Source organism: Ostrea edulis, chromosome 4, assembly GCF_947568905.1.
Source record: "Ostrea edulis chromosome 4, xbOstEdul1.1, whole genome shotgun sequence".
In the NCBI taxonomy this organism is placed as follows: Eukaryota; Metazoa; Mollusca; class Bivalvia; order Ostreida; family Ostreidae; genus Ostrea; species Ostrea edulis.
The window spans coordinates 52259887-52280893 of record NC_079167.1 but is presented as its reverse complement, the minus strand read 5'-3'; the positions used below and the strand labels follow the sequence as shown (position 1 = coordinate 52280893).

Genomic DNA, 21007 nt, shown 5'->3' with positions numbered 1-21007 from the left:
TCAGAGGTAGAAAACTGCTGTATGAGGTCAGTTACTCCGGATATCTGTAGGTGTTTCAGGAGTAGAAAACTGCTGTATGAGGTCAGTTACTCCGGATATCTGGAGTTTGTTTTGACACTGAAACTTCTTGTGCCTGTATGTCAGCAAATTAAAGAATTATTGTAGATTCCTCATTAAATATATCATGACACACATTCAATACTGTAAATGTACTTATTAGAGGGATTTATATTTTACTGAGGCAAGAGTGCTAATTTATGGTTGTGCTAAACTATTAAGATCTGTAATTATCTTTTATCATGCATAAGCCCTAAATCATGATTATGCTTAATAGTGAATCAGCATTGATTGCACCAAATTTTGAATGCACTAAAACAAGTATACATGCAGTATAAATATTTGTGTATATACAATTACACACACACTTGATTTACATTTCAAAAACTTTGTTACTTTTGGCTGTAATGGAGTCTCCGCTGTTTTAACACAAGTTAATTATCTACCAAAGTTTTAAAATTAGGCACGAGTCCAGCCACTTGATGGGACTTGGAAAAATTATGAAAGAAATAAATTTCATTTTTTTAAAAATTATATGAGGCTATGAACTGCAATGCTTCATGCCGGCATACTTTTCATGAAGCACTAAAATAGACATTATTATCAAGATTCATACATGCTTGTTCACAACTATATCACATTCATGAGAAAATGGCTATCAAGAAAACAATGGAAATGTAAATATATCTATATGTACACATGTAATTACAGGAAGAGAGGAAGAAGGCAACAGAAGTAGTGAGTCTATGTCAGGGAATTCTTCACCTTGAGGCCCTGAGGACGAGGACAAGTGAGGCAGCTGCCTCGGATGCCAATTTCATGAGCCTTATCAACAAGTAAGTTGGACTACTCTGTTATTTATACCTCAGCACACTGCTCTCTAAGGCTACACTTAGAGAGGATTGGTGAGAATTTGTTTGATTTTGTTTTGAGTAAGTTAGGGAGAGTTTGCATCCAGTATCCATCCTTGTTTTAACAGCTTACTCCTCTTATATTGAAATATCTTTTGATTTGAAGTGAATTAACTGTCAGCTGAGCTAATAATTTTCATAGTGGTTATTTTGAAGTACTCCTCACTGGTTGTTCTGATCAGTGATAGGTGTCCCTATGTTAGTTCTTCATCAGAGACTTTTATTGCATGTTTTTATGACAAGTAAATTCTGGAGGGGATCTTATTGTTCTTGGCTTCAACATGGCAGCAAGGAAAAATATACCAGTCCTAAAAGTGATGCAGTATTATTGTGAATTTATAAATGGTCATTATTTTGACACAAGGTATATGTATACATGTAGTTTGAAATGAACAATGTATTAACATTTTATATACAATATGCATCTGTAACTAAATTTATTCAGGTTTACATCTAGTTTATCAATCAAGAATCCAATCAAAAATATTCATTTTCCCTAAATTGACAAATGACTTCAATTACATTCAGTTGCTCTGCTGAATTTTGTATTATGTTTTAGAACCTGAGTATCTTTAATTAAGACCCTACATGATGCAATTGGGTACATTCATGTCAAACCTGTTGTTAATGCTGTATCTGACCTACATTTTTGGAATGAATAATGTACAACAGTAAATGGAAACCCCCTAATATGATAAATATAGGATAAGTTTTAGCTCATCTGAGTTGCAGTTTCAAGTGAGCTTTTCTAATTAAAATTTGTTGCCAGTCATTGTAATTGTTTTCGTAAACTTCTCTTCTCTAGAATGACTTGGTCAATTTCAACCAGTTTAAACTTGCCATACAGCATATTTGGGTTAAGGGGTTCCAAGTTTGTTCAAATGAAAGGTCATTCCCCCTTCCAAGGAAAAATGATTTGAAAATAGGGTGGAATATTTTAAAATCTTCTTCAAAACTACTGAACTAGAAAAGCCAAGATTTGTATGAAAGTTCCTTATATAATGAAGATTCAAGTCTGTTCAAACCAAGGTTCTTCAGGCTAGGAAGGGGCCACAGTATTGGGGTTTAAATTCTTATATAGGGATTAGTTCTATACAAATCTTCTTATAACAACAATGGTACAGTTTGTAAAATTGATATGTGAGCATCTTCATGTAGATTCAAATTATTCAACATTAGAGGTTCAAAGTTTACATTGGGATATGTATAGGAAAGTCTTATTGATAACCAGAAGGATACAGTTTGTCTGGTCAAGTTAATATGCAAGCATCTTCATGTATTGTAGATTAAATTTTCTTTTTTCCATGAGACTGGAAGAGATCCACAGTAGATCTTTTTTGATGTTTGTAGATGCAGTGAGACTTGTGTGATGATGGAGTCTACTCACAGCTCAGTCACCGACACAGAAATATTGCTGATGAACACCAAGGTCAGTTTCCTGATTCTTCTCTTCTGAATGGTTGCAGTGTAGTTTCTTTGTTCTACTTTGGTGAGCCATAGAGAGTTGCAGTGGACCAAATTTTTTTTACCGATAGATTGATACTTCTTCCTCAGGAGCCCTTGCTTTAAGCTTTTCACCAAATTGATCAATATAAGTCTCAAGTTATCATTTCTCAAGAAAGAAAACAAATTTCCAGTCTTAAATTTATGATTTCATTACCCTTTTGGCATATTTTTTTTCCATGGCAGTGTTAAAACAAACAGTTTATTCTTCTTTGAAAACTTTAAAAGCATAAGTATTGAATTTTACTCTAGTTATTATTATCTAGATTTCTCATTCTGTGCCTTTGCAGAATTTAAGGCCAAAAAAGAACTAAATGATGTATGATAAGTTGGTTCCCATTGAATATCATCTAGAAGAGAAAGCATGTGGATTGTTAGTGTTCAAAGTGACTGCTAATTAGTAAATGTCTCCTCACAGTGGATGTGGGATGATGGCCATCTGTTTTAAAGTTGATTACAACTTTGTACATTAAAATGATTTGGGTAGAACTTACCTTCATTTACAACTGACTTTTACAGAACTCTGGTGAGAACCAGAGAATTGATAGGAAGTGGTTGGAGGAGTGTAAGGCAGACATTCAGGTTCAGATGGACACCCTCCGTCAGGAGGCGGACAAACTCCAGAAAGATGTGGATACAGCCAAGGTTAGTCACAGGTCATTGTGTGGAGAATGTAAAAAAGGCAGTTAAAATTATTATCAGGTATCCCCTTGCAATTGTGGAAGGAACATGATGCATGTGTGAGAGATAGTGTGTGCAATGCCTATAAACTTGGACAGATTCCATGTCATGTTTTTAAATACAGTGGAGCTTAGCTTAGAGAACAAAAATATGGACAGTTTCTTGATTCTATTATGCATACACAAATCTTGGTGAATTTCTGATAGAATTGTAATTATCCAGATTCTGCTGGCATTTAAAGTATCAGACAAGGCAATAGCAACTTACAACAATCAAGATTACAGAGACCAATTTTAGGATTTTATGAAAACATGTTTTATTGTCCACAAAATTCTATAGAATATCTATCCAGTAAACAATAGTGTTAGGAGTAATCAGGTGATTCATTCTAGACCCCAAAAAATGTATGTCAAAATTATTTGAAAAGATTCAGCAAAAAACTACTATCCATTTTCTTATTTTTATCAGTATATTTTTACTCTGATGAATAGAATTTGTACATATAAGTTTGTTGATTTTCAGGATGCCATTAAAGATGAAGTGACGGCCATCAAAACAATCTTGACTACTCATCACAAGCTAATGTCGGACATTCGTACCATTCTAAAGTCTATGTCTAAGGTACCCTGTTTTGAAAATAACCACTTTCATCAACATGTATTAGCATTGTTTTAACTTTATTTTGACGTAAGCATTTGATATTTTATCTGAAGCTGGAAGAACAAGATGAGGCGGACTCTCCAGTCTTTAATGGCATCAGAGAATATCTTGTTGTCTACAAGAACTTCTCAGAGAACTTGGCCATGGTGTTGAAGATTGTGCTGGTGGAGGACATGACGAAAGAAGGAATGACAGATGCTGACTCCATGATAGAGACACTTATGATGCAGGTCCCCCAGTAAGTGAATAATATTGCAGGTTCCCCCAGTAAGTGAATAATATTGCAGGTCCCCCAGTATGTGAATTACTTGTATATGACACTCAATTTGTTAAAGTAACAAAAGCCCAAAAGATCTAATGACTGTCAAACAGTTAAAGTGGTGAATGAGTTTGTTGTGTCAGATTTTGATGAGATTTTAAAAGATTTACTACAAATTTCAAGTATTAAAGCTTTGATAACATTCAAAAATAAATCTCAGCTGTTCCTTTACAGAATTTTCGATGACCTGGTGAACTTAGCCCCTCCATTGATATCAGAGGAGGAAGAGTCCACAGAAAATGTGGCCGACTCCAGTTTCGCCTCAGGTTTGTACTGTGATTTATTAACTAACAATGAAGGTGACACAAACTGAATTTATAGGTCAGACCAGTTTCAAAACATGAATTATTTTATAGATATTAACTGACTATCAGATTTGTGTCCTTTCAAAGCAAAATCCGTAGCAAAGTGAACATTCACAATCATTACTATACATGTGCACTGTAGTTCAGAGTTTATTGGTTCCACCCCAGGAACTGATTTCTAAAACATTCAATATAAACATACATTTTTGTACATGTAGATTACAAGTGTACATTTTTGGTAAAACTACATCATACTATTATTAACCATGATAAACAATTTTGGCATCCTAAGGGTTACTGTTAACTTCAGTTTATATAACAAAGCCTGGTTGATTTCAGTAGACGAGACCTTGCTTTGGATTGATCTCAGCAGTACAAAATGTACTAATGTCAGCCTGATTTCATCTTATATAGTTTTGTGTCCAACTGTTGTGAGGGTACCCACTTGAGAAACTTTAAAGGTTGTTACTTTGACATTGGGAGAGGTAGCATAACTTGTGTATGACTCTAGAAGTTACTAGTAATGAATTACATGTAAGTTTAAAAGACTCTATATGGTAAGGGCAGAGCTGGAATAATGTAGGCCTTCCCAGTTTTTGAAATACTGACATTTCTGGGGGAGGACTACAGTTCCAAAAAGGGGCTTTCTTTGGTGCAAATATAACCCAGTTAAGTTGCTCAAGGTGAAAACTACAAGCATGTTTTCCAGTCAATAAAACCTAAAGATTGCAATATGTTTAACTCAGTTCACACATGATTTGCAAGTCTTGGAAGATTTGATGAGCCTAAAAATATTAATATATTGAGGAAATTAATGTTGACTAATCATATGATCGAGATATATTTGCAGGAATAATTTTTTTTCCAAGATTTCATTCGTATTGCAATGTTATTCAGCAAAACTTACAAATGATCAAATATGGTTCTTTGACCCTCTCCCAATTTCTGATTGGTTATTGAAAAATACTGTCAGTCAAGATTAGTAAACATACCAGTCATGTGATTGATATTCACATTACAAAATTGACAAGTTGACATTTGAGAAAAATGACTAAAATACAGATTAATTGTTCGAACTTAGGAGCACTTTGAGTCTTAAACACCAAAAGATATAATTTTAAGTGGATAAACAGTGACTGTCACAGATTTCAAATTTCAGTGTGTGTGAATTGCATCAGGAAAGACCTCTAGGAATTGTTGTCTCTCACTAGAAATGTCAGAATGTTGAAAATTAAGTAGGTCTAGATTATATCTGATAAGTAAGAGCTTAAATGGGGCCCCTAAAATTACTTTTAAGTGTATTTTATTTTGATGAAGAATATATACACAGCTTTCTGATACTATCTATAGAAAAATTCCAGTTGATCCTAACATATAACGTAAATGTACAACCTTTCCTAGATTCTTAAATTTTTGATGAAAAATTATTCAATTTTCTCTTCTGCAAACACTCGAGTGCTTTTGGGAGCACCGTGTAAATTGTTACTACATGTGTATCTCTTTAAGTTTAGTAAAAAAAAAAAATCATTTTCTACAATGCACTGGATGTTTTTGAAATAAAAAAAAAATAACATCTGTTAATGATGTTTTAGTGATGAAATATTTCATTTCCGACATCAAACAACAAGAAACGATTCAAAATTGTTCATTAATATTTTGATGGCTTTGTCACACTAGAACTGAAGTTTTTAAAAAGATATATTGCTGATCTTGAAGATTTCTCATAAATTTGTATATTTTTAGGGGCCAAATTAGACATTCATGTATAGCTCTTTGTGTTGAGTCAGCATTTTGTGGAGGTTGTTAGATGCTACTAGGAATGTGAATTTTATTTAAGCATGTATATGTTGGTGATGGTGTAGAACAAATTTTCTGTTTATTACTAAATTAACTTGTGTTATTTGATTTAAATGTACCATTTGTTAAATGATCAGCTCTTAAAAAACCACTGGAATCACGGGAATTGTCCAGTCCAGTTCGGAAACCACCAAACAAAGAGGCTACCACTCCAGCTCAAGGCAGCCCACATGTCAGCTTGATGGCTAAAATCTCTAGTAAGTGACCTTAGCTTTAATGAGACAAGTCATTTAACATTGGCTAAAATCTCCAGCAAGTGTCAGTCCTTGGTTCTTATGAGACAAGTCATTTAACATTTGCAACTTCAAAGATGTACACTTGATGTTAACATAATAAAAAATATAAGTAAATACAGTCAAAACTGCCATAGCGACCCACTGTATTAAGCGACTCACTGTCGTATGTGACCATAAAAAGTTCCCCCCAAGACGTTACTCTATATATTGTACCTGTATTAAACGACCACCTGTCTGACGCGACCAACGACCATGATTTTTACAACCTTTTTGTGTATTTTCACGAAATTTTATCTCTATTTAACGACTGTACATTTTTGGATTACTCCATGATTACTACTTTCGATTTTGGTTAAGCCGACTATTCTGAGAATTATCGCCCCTAAGACTTTCGTTTTCAAACGCACGACTATTCTGGGAATTATCGCCCCTAACACTTTCGTTTTATAACACATAGTTTGGCGGTGATCTTGTTTAGTAGGCCCTCTGAATTAATTATTATACCCAATCTGTCAACATGCAGGGTTGTGTGTGGTTAATTAATAAAACCCAAGTTGTTGTTTATTTTACAAAATCAAGGATCAGGGAATCAAGGCCGGTGTATTTGAAGGTGTGAATTTCGACAAATTTTAAGAAGTGCGAGATACGCTAGATCAGAAATGAAAATCTACCACTTGTTATACCATTATGTGAAAAATTTGCCCGATTGCGATATAAATCGGGTAAATATTGTGCTTAGGACTGAAATTTTAAACGGAGTATTTGCAGTTTTACTGCATGAGATACTCGAGGTTTCCAGAATAATGACCGGAACTAGCGGCTCACTTCGACATGTCCCGAGTATTTGACACGTCCGAGTTCAAGAAAGTTGCCTGCATTAGTTCAAAGCTTAAAAGATTTGCTGTGCATGTACAATGGATATTGTGATTTAGTTAATGTTTCTCAAATTGAATAACATATTTCCAGCATGTATTGTACAAAAGGAGACACAACACTTCATCATTTGCTTTCTTACCACAAGCATTGCATTTTTTAGTTACAGTGTACAAGTAGGCTATACATGAATACTCTTTACAACAAAATGTTTATAAGTTTTAGAAAATTTACATGTAGTTCATAAATGAGATTTAAATCTCATGTAAATGTGTAATATGAAATGCATGTTTATCATTCTTAAACAGATTAAATGTAATTTTTTATGAATAATAAATTATGATACAACACATTGCATTCTAGATTTTTAGCTACAGTGTATTATTAATTTTATTTTACAACTATTTAAACCGTACTTGAAATTCTTAATGATAAATTCCAAATACATGCAGTCATTTTCTCCATTGTACAAATTATTTGCGAAATTTTATCAATTAACTGCGGAAAATAGGCAACCTGTATTAAGAGACCACCTGTCATATGTGACCTTTTTTCCATTCTCCGTTGGACGGTCTCTTAATACAGGTTTGACTGTATAAAGAAATAAAACCCACTCATTCTCTCTTTATACCACATGTTTACTTTGTTTCTTCAGGCCAGGGTGGAAAGAAGTTGGACAAAGTTACCAGAGATCCAAGAACTGGAAAAGGTATTGGAACTGTGACTTATAAAAATACTTTGATACAACTCTGATGATACTGTAAGTAAGTGCCCTGGGCATTTGTAAAATTTGTAGAAGGAGTATTTACTAGTAAAAGATTAGTACCCTGGGCATTTGTAAGATTCTTGGGGGGGAGCTTTTACTAGTATGAGAAATTTTAAAAGATGTACATGTAGTCTGTAAATGGAACATATTTTTTATTGTGAATTGAGATAATCAGGTAATGTATCAATGACTGATTAGTGAATTGATCTTTTATGTAAAGGATATAACTGTCCATTCTGTGAGAGAAAGAACTGATCGAGGCCCCATAGGGCCGAGATCAGTTCTTTCTCTCACAGAATTGACAGTTTGAGGCTTATATCCTACTTAAAACATTACATCTTTTGTTCTAAGAATGGACAGGCTCAGGTAAACCAATTGACAATGATAATGATGAATAAAGCTATTTTTGAATAGTCTTACAATATAACCAGTCTTGCATAGAAGTCTGTTTCTTTTGTTCACTTACTGAACAGTGTCAGGTAAGTAATCTTGTACTGCTGGTTTTATAGTTGCTCACTCTGTAGTACTGAGCCATATCAACATGTCCTCCTCTGATGGGGAGAGCATTTTCATTGCACAATCAAAATTAAAGGATTGCAATGAAAGTACTGCGAATACTATCTTAAGAATATTTGGATGAGGAAATAATTAACGCTGCCCAAAAGAACCCAATATGCCCATCTCGTGAAATGAAATGAAATTATTTATGAAAGCGAAAATAATAATTCAGAATTAGGATATGCTAACAAAGAAAACATAAAAAAGCGGTGTGAAAAAGTTTCGGAATGTGCCTCTGGATCCAGTGAAATTCAAATTCAGCATGGAAATATGTCTTTCAAATTTAAGTATTGATACGATATAATAATGGCCTGTGGAATTTTTAAAAATGTGAATCTTACAGTTGGAACAGAGAATTTTACTAAAGGTGAAATAACATTTTCAGTGTTTCAGTGATTTTTCTGATATCTGTGTTGATTCTTACTTGTAGGGAATTTAAAATCAAATTTGTATCTCTTTGACAAATGTATTGTCTTTCTCTTATTTTTAGCCTACCTGTAGACGTCTAATAAGTTATTGGGTTTACCTGGCACTGTCCAATAAGTTGCCAATTACTGTCCCATTATTTTTAAAAACGGACAGTATCTGTCCTTTCTTAAAAATAATGGACAGCAATTGTCAACTTATTGGACACCTACAGGTAACCTTTTCACTATAAGTGGACTTTCTTCTATATAAAAGCCTAAAAAGACAAAGGATTGCGTAACAAAAATGTTTTAACAGTCTCTGCAGTGATAAATCATACAAATTGTACTCCACAGTTCTCTATGTAGATAAATCATACAAATTTTACTCCACGGTTCTCTATGTAGATAAATCATACAAATTATACTCCACAGTTCTCTATGTAGATAAATCATACAAATTGTACTACACAGTTCCCTCTGTAGATAAATCATACAAATTGTACTCCACAGTTCTCTATGAAGATAAATCATACAAATTGTACTCTACAATTTTCTATGTAGATAAATCACTTAAATTATACTCCACAGTTCCTTATGTAGATAAATCATACAAATTGTACTCTACAGTTCCCTATGTAGATAAATCATACAAATTGTACAATTCTCCATGTAATTAAATCACATGTCTTCTCCTTTATCCAGTGGATATCACCCATGTGGATATCACCCATTACATAAATTTTAATTATGACACAACATTTTCCTACGCTGTTTGTGACATCACAAACAAACGTCAGTTTTTACGTAGTTTGTTAATAAAATGTCAGGAAGCAAAATTCCCAACAATGCAGCATAGAAAACACACAACTCGTTGAATATAAATCATGTCAAACCACAAACCATGGGAGATCCTGTTAACCATACAAATTATACTTCACAGCCCCCTATACATATTGTACCTCAGTGGTGGACTTCTGAAGACATGGACCTCAATATTTGAACTCCCTATATGTATATTGTACATGACATTGACATTGTAAATAATCTTACTTCCTGTTAAACCTATTTTGCTAAATTATTTCAGCCATACAAGAGAGGAATTCCTATGCTGTCAGTGTGTGGAGGAGAGTTAAAATGAAGTTGGATGGCCGTGATCCAGATCTCAACAAACGCCTCTCGGTTGCAGAACAGGTAAGTTTCTAGTTGAAATTGAAATGTCCACTAAGGTATAAATATACAGACATTTTCTTATATGGGACTATAGATCAATGGCTTCATAGTCCTAAGTATGCTAGTATATGATCCGCAACAAAACATGGAATATCATAGCTCAAGTGTGTACTGATGGTGCTGATTTATGAGTGCATGCAATTCTGTAAAATCATGGGGATGTTGCTCCGGGGGAGAAGGGATGATTTTTTTGGCATTGAACATGGATTGTACACAGGAATTTAAATCCTCCATAAACAGGACAAACAGAAAAAGAAAAACAATTCCACAACTGCAAAATTAAGTCTCATTACTCTGTATCTCAAACTACAAAAAGTGAAATGTCATGAAAAATAGTGATTCTTCAGTAATATGTGGCTTACAACTTCAGCAAGTATTGGATGTGTGAATAGAATAGCAACACATACAGTATGTTTGTAATTTAAAATATTCCCAAATGTGTTTGTAATGTGAAATATCCTTCAAAAATAACTACATGTACAGTTAGACTTTGGAATATCCTCCATCAAGTACTCATACATGTATAGTATGTTTGTAATATCCTCAATTAGATACACTTACAGTTTATTTGTAATTCTTCATTTTCCTGTATATAGGTGGAGTTTGTCATAAAAGAGGCCAACAACCTGGATAATTTATCAGTCCTTTATGAAGGTTGGACACCCTGGGTATGAACTAGCCTGAAAAATCGCAAGATTCTTGCCGGCTAAAACTGCTCCATAATCCGACGCACTTACCACACAGTGCAAACACTGTGAAGGAGAAGCGTGGGTCGTATAGACAGAGAAGGTACACCATCAACATTGAGAAGCTAAGCAAATAAAGACTCTGGGCCCGGCCAGAGGGCCCGCAAAAATGAGTCTGTTCAGCTTTTCACATGTGGGGGGTGGGTCAAGCCAATAGCACCAAATTCTGTGGTTAGCAGAGACGCGTGCTGATGATATTGTGAGAAGTGTGATAAACATTCTTATGCAGTGCAACATTTTTGCCTGTTTGATGAACTGATGAAAAGTTTACTGAGCATGTATGTGCATTTAAATGAAATATCAATTAACATATTTTTATTACATGGTTATGCTCTGGTGATTTCAGTGATAACCTAGGAAACAAAATTGACGTGTTGAACGATTCTATCATATAAACACCGAGTGCCATGAGACAGAAATCGGTTTGTTTGTAAATTTTGTATATATTGTCGAGAAGATCAAGTTTCCTTCATTTTACAAAGTAGCAATGCCAGAATTTCCCACTTTTTTTGCTAGAGGAAATTAACAACTTTCAAAAATGTAGGAAATTGTGATCTCTGATATTCTGTCATACTTTCCATATCGCACTTTAGAAATATTTGTGATTTCATTTTAAAGGGTTCTGTTTATTTTGATGCCGTCAAATGGGTTATTTTTATCACTAAAGTTTGGCATTACAACGGCAGGTAATTGCCGGAAAGTGAATTGTGTGTTGCTGCTGAAAAAAAAAGTTTCATAAACTAACAGATTATAATTTTTAAATATGACTAAATTTTATGAAAGAACAAATCAGTTAACTTGTTTGCAATCTGTATTCATTATTTTTTTTATAACAAAATGGAAATTTTGTTTGCTTTAGCATTATCATGAATATCTAATCCTGTAGAATTAAGTAAAATCACGTGTATGATAGGTGTAACTTATGTCCAATATTTAGTCAGATGTTTAAAGAGACTTGCACAGTAAAGGAAAATTGGTGTAAATAATTATTTTGTCCTGTATTGAACCTAATTTTTTTTTTTTTGGTGGTCTTTCCATTTCATTCTAGAATATTGGTATCAATAAAATTGTTTTCGTGTATTGAAGTTGTTATTTTTTTTTATAAGAGTGTCGTAGATGGGCCATAATATGGAATGGTCCAGTCCATCTGTCACCACTGTGGATCAGATAGAAAGAGTATTTACAAGGCCAAGATCATCAAACTTGTACGCGTTTCCAGTGTTTAGAGGAATAAGCCTTATGTTTGTCAAGGTCAGAATTACATGGGTGTTTCCGTGTGTTTATCCATAAGGCTAGGATAATCAAACCTGGTATGAATGTTCTCAATGGTGAAAAAAAGATGCCTGTTATTTTTCAAGTCACACTTTCATGGATAATCATGAAGGAGAAGCAGCACTAATAAGGCTAGGATCATCAAACCCGGTGTACACGTTCCCTATGGTGTTGATGCATAGAATATTCTAAAAAGTAATAATTTTGCTTCTCGAGTTACACTTTTTGCAGCATGAGCATTGCTTTTGTATTGTTAAGGAAGTGGTTTGAGTGGTTTGTTGGAGAAATAATGGATGCACTTTTACGTTTGAAATCCACATTCTTGCTTTTGAAAGCTGCCACATAGTTCAAGATTCCTTATCCAACAACTCGGGTAGTTGGGGAGTATTTTCCAAATTGATAACAATTTATTTACATGTACATGAAAGAGTGAAATCTATATATGAAAGTTTCAGAATAGATATACATATGTACCAGAATGATTATGGTCTCTATATCTTCCATATATGCCAACATAAGTTTGTATATTCTGATTAGTAAATGAGTAGAAAATATCACATTGAACCAGATGACTAGTTGTAAGCAGTGAAATTATCACTTATTTTCACTAGTCCTGTAAGCAGTCGAATTATCACTTATTTTTCACTAGTCCTGTAGGTACCAGTCATTACTTTCTCTGGTATTCACCAACACACGGTTTCCAGAAATTCGCTTATTGTCACATTTCCAGGCAGTACCCGTTTCTTCACCTGAAAATTAGAGGGGGGAAATAAATGTCAGCAAGTAAAGAGATATAATAATCCTCTGTTATTGGTGATGACATGTAAAGTTTTGGTAAGAATACACAGTTGGTGTTTAGCTGGTTCTATACATTAACCAGTTTTTGTAGATAAAGCATAGTATTACTAGGTCATTAGTTTTAATTTTTCTAAATTATAAAAGAAGAAAGTCTTTATCAAAATATCATTTCCTGTGAAGAAAGCCAGCAATTTCAGAAAGAACATAATTTTTATACATACATTGTAATATTCAAGTAATTCAGCATGTGTACTTTAGTTGAAAAATAGTACACTAGAGATACAGACAAACATGCACTCTTTGTTTTCTATAAGACATCAGTCAGTAGTGAAAAGAAGTGGGTTTGGTTGTTGAGATTTCTTCAACTTTGAAAAACCAAATGCTTTACAAAAGTCAGATTGTGGTCTGTTTAGCTACAGGTACAAAAGTCGGATTGTGGTCTATTTAGCTACAGTACACTTGTAATTATACATTGTAGCACTACCTGTTAAAGTGTTTGCCTCAAACTATGAAATGTTATGTCACAAAAAGGTGGGTAAAGAACTTTCGTATTTCTTGTAAAATATGTAGAAAATTGAGGCTTTTGTCAATGGAATTTTGAATATTTAATATGGTTCACAACATTTCTTGAATTCACGTTTTTAGTATTTTGACGGTAGATAGTTGTAATGATAATCAATGCACTTTTTTCTTTGATATCGTGTAATGATATATCCATTGTACAAACACATTAATTGAGAAAACACTGAAGTATTGCAGCATTTGTAAAGTATCAGTCAACAGCTTATTTTCTTCTTTGCAGTAAAATCTGATAAGGAGGAAATTGGTTGCGAAGAAATCTCAGTTCAAAATTTCTTTCTATGTACTTCATCAGCTTTTGCAAGAGGAAATAGTTTTAAAGGAATTCTGTTGTAAGGAATCTGAGTTATAAACTAGTTTCTTTATTTATAATAATGTCTTTTCATACTGACTTGGGTGGAAGTGTAAATCTTTTTAAGTCATATTTGTGTCTATAACAACAGCAACAAGTATTTTACTTTCAAATGATAACTAACTCATTAGCAATATAGTATGTTGTTGTGGAAACGTGCATGTATATATTTAAAGGTCTTCCTTACAAGAAAAATCTTTATATGAATATAGGGAATCAGTTATGTAAAATATAATTAACATATTCAAACCCCTAGAATTCTTTATAAGCAAGTTTTACTGTATTTAGATGATCCACATGAAGTTGGTTGTTTTGATCAATACATACCTGTAAATATATTGTAGCTCTGACGGATTGCTCTTTCTCTTTCGACCCCAGGCCCCCGCATTTGACCTAGTTTTCCATGTACTCGGTTGTACTGTGACCAGTAAGTGGGGGCGTGAGGGTCAGTGTGTACTGTAGTCTTCATGTCTTTGCCCTCCGTCTGGTCAATTCTATTGACAAGCGATGTCAGATGGAGTCGATTGGCCTGTGAAAAATAATGGGGTATGTTACTCTTTAATGGAAGGAGGGATTGTTTACAGAGATGCAGGAAAGATTGAAAAGATTTCAATTAATACAAGAATACTTAAAATTGTAATTTTTGGTTGTTTTCTCAAAACCCAGTTCACAGTAAGATTCCCAACACAAACTTTTCCATCACCTGAAAAAACACTTCAAACTTTTGTGTACAAATTTGCGTCAGAAAGGTGAAAAACAGAACTGTTTTATAAATGCATATGCTTGTATGATTTTAAAAGGGTTTTTGAGGATTTCATTTTTGTTTTAATTCTCAATTTGGTTTTACATGTATTACTTGATGTTTAATTATTTGAAACTAACCCACTATTTTAACTGATGATAAATGTAAAGAAATGAAGGGTTAAATATAGTAGTATATATATTAAGCTACAGTCCTCTAAATATAGATAGTAATCAAGTTGTGTATATTTGTAGCAATCTATTGTAACATCAGCTGGTATAGAAAGTTAAGATACTGTCAGTGATGCAGGCAGGTTAATATAACAATATTATAATACTCGAGACCTACAATTACTCTAAAAGGCATTTCTACAGCTAATGGGTTCAATGGAAGTTATCTCCCATTTACGAATTCAAATTTCTACACTATAGGCAAATAATCTGGAATTGGGGAATTGGACCACCTGCAAAGGTTTGTTCTCAACACATACTTTGGAAAAGCAGTACAACATATATTTTGTCATATAAACAAGCGGGACAACTACTGTACATGTAGGACATTTTTAGAACCTAGTCACTTACATTCTGTTGGTTACGACACCTCTCCCTCTGTAACTAATTAACAGTCACATATAGTATCATGGTTACTGTTATTAAAGCCTTTCATGCTAGTACTTCTGAAAGTCACACAAATTATTATAATGCGTGGTGTGATAGAGAATCTATGAGGCTTGAAAAAAAAAACCCATTAAATATTCACTAAAATAAGTGAAGTATATATTATGTAACAAAAGAAACTTTAAAAAGTTAAAAGAATTAAATATGTTAGCCAAACAAATTCTTAATGTGTTAAATGCTTGATTAAACAAAATAAAAAGAGTAGAATAATAGGCTTCCTGGAATATACCAGATGAACAGTGTACATTATACTGCAAAACGAAAATCAGTGTCCTATGTTCTAGCTGTACCTATTATAGTTGCGGGGATATTCTGTAAAGACAATAACTAAAAACCTTGTTCACACAGATTTAACGTGGTTGGGAATGGATTCAAACCTGCAATATTGTGGAACACTCAACCACTGGGTCGCTGACGTAATAGTATAGGTATTGAAACCTACACTGTCAGAATTTTTCAGACACGTACCGGTACAATGTCCTTTTCAAAGTAAGTCTTGGAGTATTCTGTATCAAACGTGGTGTCCTGCATGTTATGACCAATGGTCCACTGTGATCTGTGCATGGAGGGACACAGCGGGGGCCTTCGGACTGGATTCAGGCTCTTACTGCCACTGAAGTACTGAAATCAAGGAAAGAAGGGGTTTAGCAGTATTTACATGTCCGATAGTTTGTTTTTTTTTTCGAATGGAGGAACATATGCATACATATCAGTCACTGTATTTTCGTGCATGTCCTTTTAATATTTCGTTGTGCGTCTAATTAGCTCAGTGGATTGAGCATCTGGCTACCACCTGTAGATCATGAGTTCGAGTCCCGCAGAAGGTCGATTTTTTTCTCAGTTATGTTGGCAATTTGGGCTTGAAAAGGTACATCCTCGAAAGTTTCCTTCAACATACGGTAGGTGAGTTATCTCTCTTCAGCTTTTACCGATGTAAAACAAACGGTGTGTAATACTTTTTTGTTACAATTCTCATGGCTTTTACATATTGCACTAGTACATGCATTGTAAAAGTAGAAAAACAAATGTATACCGTTGGATAAATTGAATCTGATCAAATTATATGGTATATGCCACGATTCCTCCTTTCTGTTATTTATCATAGTATACTCTCCCCTGTCTTATAAATACACCCTCCCCCGTCCCCTCTTCATCCTAGCCCCGTTTCCTTCCAATGAACAGCGCTCAGATACGTTAGAACTGCATTGTCTGTGTGACAAAGTGTTTGAAGCCAGAATTTGGCCTCATAATACATCTGCCCAAGATTTAATTAGCATACTTGACATTTGGAGCTTGTTCAGATGGCAATAGTGTTTTGCTGGCGAAACAGAATTCTTCTGACAAAGCGCTGTCATCATAACTTTTTGAATATTTAAAGTTCTACAGTTTGAAATGCCAACATTGAGCAGACGAGACATCACGCCACTACAATGGTTGGTTTTGATATCTGTATTATATCCGACCTACCCTAAAGCCGTCATCCATAATTCTTGATTCTAATCCAAAATCATTAAAAAATCATGTTGTCTGTTCGCCACAATATGGAGATTTTGGCATCAAACTGGACAGAATTTGCTGAAACAGCCACAATCTCTAGTAATTTTGGAAAATCAATGCTAAAATTCAATTTTGAAATCCTACCACTCGGAATAAACGCCCAGCCTGATCTGGGCAGGCAGTCTCTTAGTAACTCGGAATTGATCAACCAGTCTATCGAGTTGTATGTCTGTTGTACAAAAGCCTCCAAAATTAAAGATCGCCTCATTTGTAACTGACATACGTATTCCTTTATCCTTATTTATCTGATAATCTCAAATAGCACAACATCTAGTCAGTTTATCCTTTGGCTTATCGATCTATCGAATTGATTTGGTAAGCGATAACACAATTTATATTAATTTGATAACTATCCCATTCATAAATGTGTGATAAAAAAAAAAATGCAGGATTTAAATTGATAAAGTTGCAAATTATACATATATAATCTTATATATATAGAGAGAGAGGGGGGGGGGGGGAATGACATTTTAACCTTAGAATTTTTTTCATTGGCTCATTTAAAACTGTTCATTATATTAATTTCCTTCTCTCGGCGATAGGGATATATTGACCTGCTCACACAGGTACATTTCTGATTTTGTCGGTTTATTGATTGCGTGTTCTTGATGTTAAGTAAATAGAAACTATAATAAAGGAACGAGGCTACTTAAAGTGTGAATACACACCACGTGAAAACAAACAGTAGAAAGCCCTGCCACGCGGAGACACGGGTCCACGACACTGCTCAGTTCAAATCCGTTATTGTTACCTCGGTTAATAACAAACCTTTTAACTCGGAATCACGACGAGGTGCAAAGAAAAGATGTTTCCTGAATTTTTAAAAAGTCATTTTATCTCCCTATGTAATGCTCTAGACATTTTAAGAAGTTTTTCAATACGTGTGAATGTATAATACGGCTGGTGTAACACAGCTCTCGACACAAGCATGCACTGTAGATAAGTGTACATCTAGTGTAAATGCTGAACCGTCAGAACGTGATCGATGCGTATGTTTTATTCAATTTGCAAAAATTGTAGAATGATTTTACCCAACCGCATTCAAATGTTTGATACCCCCTTCCTTTTCTAGTCCACCCGATGAACACCCGGCTTATTACTTTACCATCGATACATAATCCCTGTCAGTGGAACAAATATATCAAATTAAAAAACTCAATTAAATTTCAGATTATATCAATTCATCATTACCATTATCTCCCCCTCAAGCTCCGATTCAATTAGTCAAAATATTCTTGACTATCCTTAAATGGCAGTTTCGGCTGATATACATGCACAGTATCAATAGATATACATGTTTGACTCCCAGTACGTGGACAAATTAACAGACGTAGACTATCCCCCACCCCAATGCGAAATCGTGGATCAGTGCCCACCTCCGTAACTTGATTTACTCAGACTGCACATTCTGAAAAGGGATTACATTTGTACATGTATACAACCATGATGCAAGTGAGAAGACAAGTTACAATGGCATTAGCTGAGAAAAAATGTCGATCGTCGTATATCATACAGTCGTGTCTTTAAAGCACTTTGAGCAGATTAAGAAATCTGTCGATGTACTTCAGACCACAACGTTACAGGGGAATGCTAGAAGTGTCCTGTCAACTATACTTTTGATAATGTATATAATCAAATAAATCCAAAACAACATGTCAGAACACTGAGTGAACATTTGAAATCCTGATCTGTTTAAAATCCCCTAGATAAAACTCCAAGGGCAAAAGATATGAATAAGTTTAAACCACTTTGAATTTCAAATTGTTTTCTTTAAGACATAGTTACCGACAGGTTTGGGATCAGTGCTTGACTGCTCTTTATTTCGTTAAATTCCACACTGGTGTAACTTCAAAGAGAAATGCTCTGCGAAAAAGGCAAAACGAATCGACGGAGGGGGGGACAGTCGGTTAGTCAATAAATGTTTATTTGAATTTGGGGAGATTTCAAATTCCCAAATATAAATAGTTGTCATATACAAAAAAGAAGGAAGAAGTATAATTAAATCATTGATTACAATAACTGTTTTTGGAAGCATATATGCCCCCCCCCCTCCCCCCGGTGTGGCAATATGAAAAATGATCAACTTTAATAATTTTTAGACATCTCCGATTTTAGTGAAAAATATGGGTTATCTACTACTAGTCAGGGGCAACCACAATACTAAGTTTGATCTCTCAATATACCGAGCAGACATTTCCAAATAACAGTCATTTGAGTTATGACCTTTGACCGTCTGACTTGAACATCTACACTTTAGGGGGTACCAGTGTACGCTGATATCTGCTATCAAAGGGTTACTCTGATGTCTGCTATCAAAGGGTTAAAAAAAATATTAAGCGGAAAATATTTTCATCTTTTATGTCCAGAGTATTTTGACCTTGTGACCTTAAAATCAATTGGAGTAATCTACTCGTTGGGAAGTACCAGAAGGTACCAAGTATGATGATGTCTGTTAAGCTAAAGCTTCTCAAGATATCAATCAGGCATCTTTCCATGTCCAGAGTGAATTGACCCTTGCCTTCAGAATCAACAGGGGTCATCTATCCTCTAGAGGCTATCACTGTAACAAGTTTGGTAACTACCAAGCAAAGGGTTCTTTAGATATTAAGGTGACAAGGCTTGGTCTACAGATCGACAATGACCCTCTTTTTCAGGGGTGGGTGGGGTGTAAATGGTTTCCCTAGCTATCCAATTGGAAAGATGTGGCCATCGCAGAAATAATCTGAAAAAAGCACCTTCCTCCCGGTTTTATAACAGTTCTACAGGAAATTATTGACTGTACAAATAGTTTACGTTAAATAGTGTACATGTATAAATTAGAAAGATAAATAACTACAATTCTCACCTGTTTACTAGTAGTCTTGAATTCCTGTTCAGGTGACCAGGGAGGTTTAGCAATGGTCAGTGTTGACCTGTGCATTGGACGTGCCCCTCTCCCGTATTCATGGGGAACCGATTTAGTCCGATCATTATAAGACAGTGACGAAATCACGGGATAAATACACCCATCCTCCGTTAGAATTGTACAGGCCGTTTTCCCCTGCCCGTGTTTTACGTAGGGAGTTGGCCCTGGGCCCTTCAACATTGTAATTTCTCGGTTTCCTCGACTTTCGCCTCCTTAACTACATGCTTACACATTAGGCGACTTGCATTACCCGGGTACTACACTGGATTAAAACTTATTTCCACTGATAAGCTCCATTGGACTTTCAGTATTGATTACTATGCAAGTGTCAAATTATTTACCATTCAACCATGCTGAAAAGCGCCAGATTACCCGAGGAAACTCTTGAACTATATAACTTAATGGGTTCTTGTTTTTTAAATTTTACGTAGTGTCCATAAATATTAATTGATAGATTTATCTGGAGAGGATTGTATTTTAATCAATATATGAAAATTAACTTTAATGGTTTGTTTACGTGGGATGTTTTAAATGCTCAGTCACCAAGCACTTGTCGTCTGCCGAACATTCCTGCTAATCCATAAAATGGCAATGTTTTTGCGATTTACTCCTAGGATAAAACTCGTTTTACATTTAAATATCAATGACAGACTTTTCCTTTCCAGACCAAAATATCTTCAATTAATTTAGGAGCAGAGGCGGATCCATAAAATTTTCAGGAAAAAAAGGGGGGGGGGGGCGTAAAAGAACTCTTTCTTCCAAAAGGGGAGGTGCATTATCTAGAGTGGCACAAAAACATTTTGTTGACAATTGAACCAGAGGCATATATAACAGATTAACCTCGTATTATCTCGCGGTCCCGTTTTTCGGTAAAACTGCACACACTGATTTAAATTAGGTTAGTGTATCAAGATACGATGTTTTCAAAAGATGTTTTAAATGAAAGTTTCAAAAGGCGATACATGATTCAAACTGAGAAAGATTGGCGAGATTTTTCAAAATGTTTACGATTCGTT

The 21007-nt window shown here is 34.6% G+C and overlaps 2 protein-coding genes across 3 annotated transcripts in view; one reads left to right on the top strand and one right to left on the bottom strand.

The window, feature by feature from the left end:
- Window positions 1-12189, top strand: part of LOC125668401 (serine/threonine-protein kinase SMG1-like) — a 61843-nt gene extending 49654 nt beyond the window's left edge. Inside the window, exons 65-74 of the mRNA XM_048902531.2 lie at window positions 769-893; window positions 2319-2397; window positions 2991-3116; window positions 3675-3773; window positions 3866-4050; window positions 4306-4397; window positions 6371-6490; window positions 8058-8111; window positions 10218-10324; window positions 10960-12189. Of these exons, the coding sequence (XP_048758488.2) occupies window positions 769-893; window positions 2319-2397; window positions 2991-3116; window positions 3675-3773; window positions 3866-4050; window positions 4306-4397; window positions 6371-6490; window positions 8058-8111; window positions 10218-10324; window positions 10960-11037 (1065 nt within the window). The 3' untranslated portion in view covers window positions 11038-12189. The remainder of the gene's footprint in view (window positions 1-768; window positions 894-2318; window positions 2398-2990; window positions 3117-3674; window positions 3774-3865; window positions 4051-4305; window positions 4398-6370; window positions 6491-8057; window positions 8112-10217; window positions 10325-10959) is intronic.
- Window positions 12190-12758: 569 nt separating this feature from the next.
- On the bottom strand, window positions 12759-20379 carry LOC125668402 (uncharacterized). Of its 2 annotated transcripts, XM_048902532.2 has the most exons (5): window positions 19932-20379; window positions 15998-16150; window positions 15434-15466; window positions 14438-14639; window positions 12759-13130 (listed from the first exon to the last, which is right to left on the bottom strand). In XM_048902532.2, exons 1-5 carry the CDS (start codon window positions 20169-20171, stop codon window positions 13027-13029), a joined length of 732 nt encoding a protein of 243 aa, XP_048758489.2. In that variant the 5' UTR covers window positions 20172-20379; the 3' UTR covers window positions 12759-13026. The 2 variants fall into 2 exon arrangements, with proteins under 2 accessions (XP_048758489.2, XP_048758490.2); XM_048902533.2 differs by lacking the exon at window positions 15434-15466 and having other exon boundaries at window positions 19932-20348.
- Window positions 20380-21007: the final 628 nt, after the last annotated feature.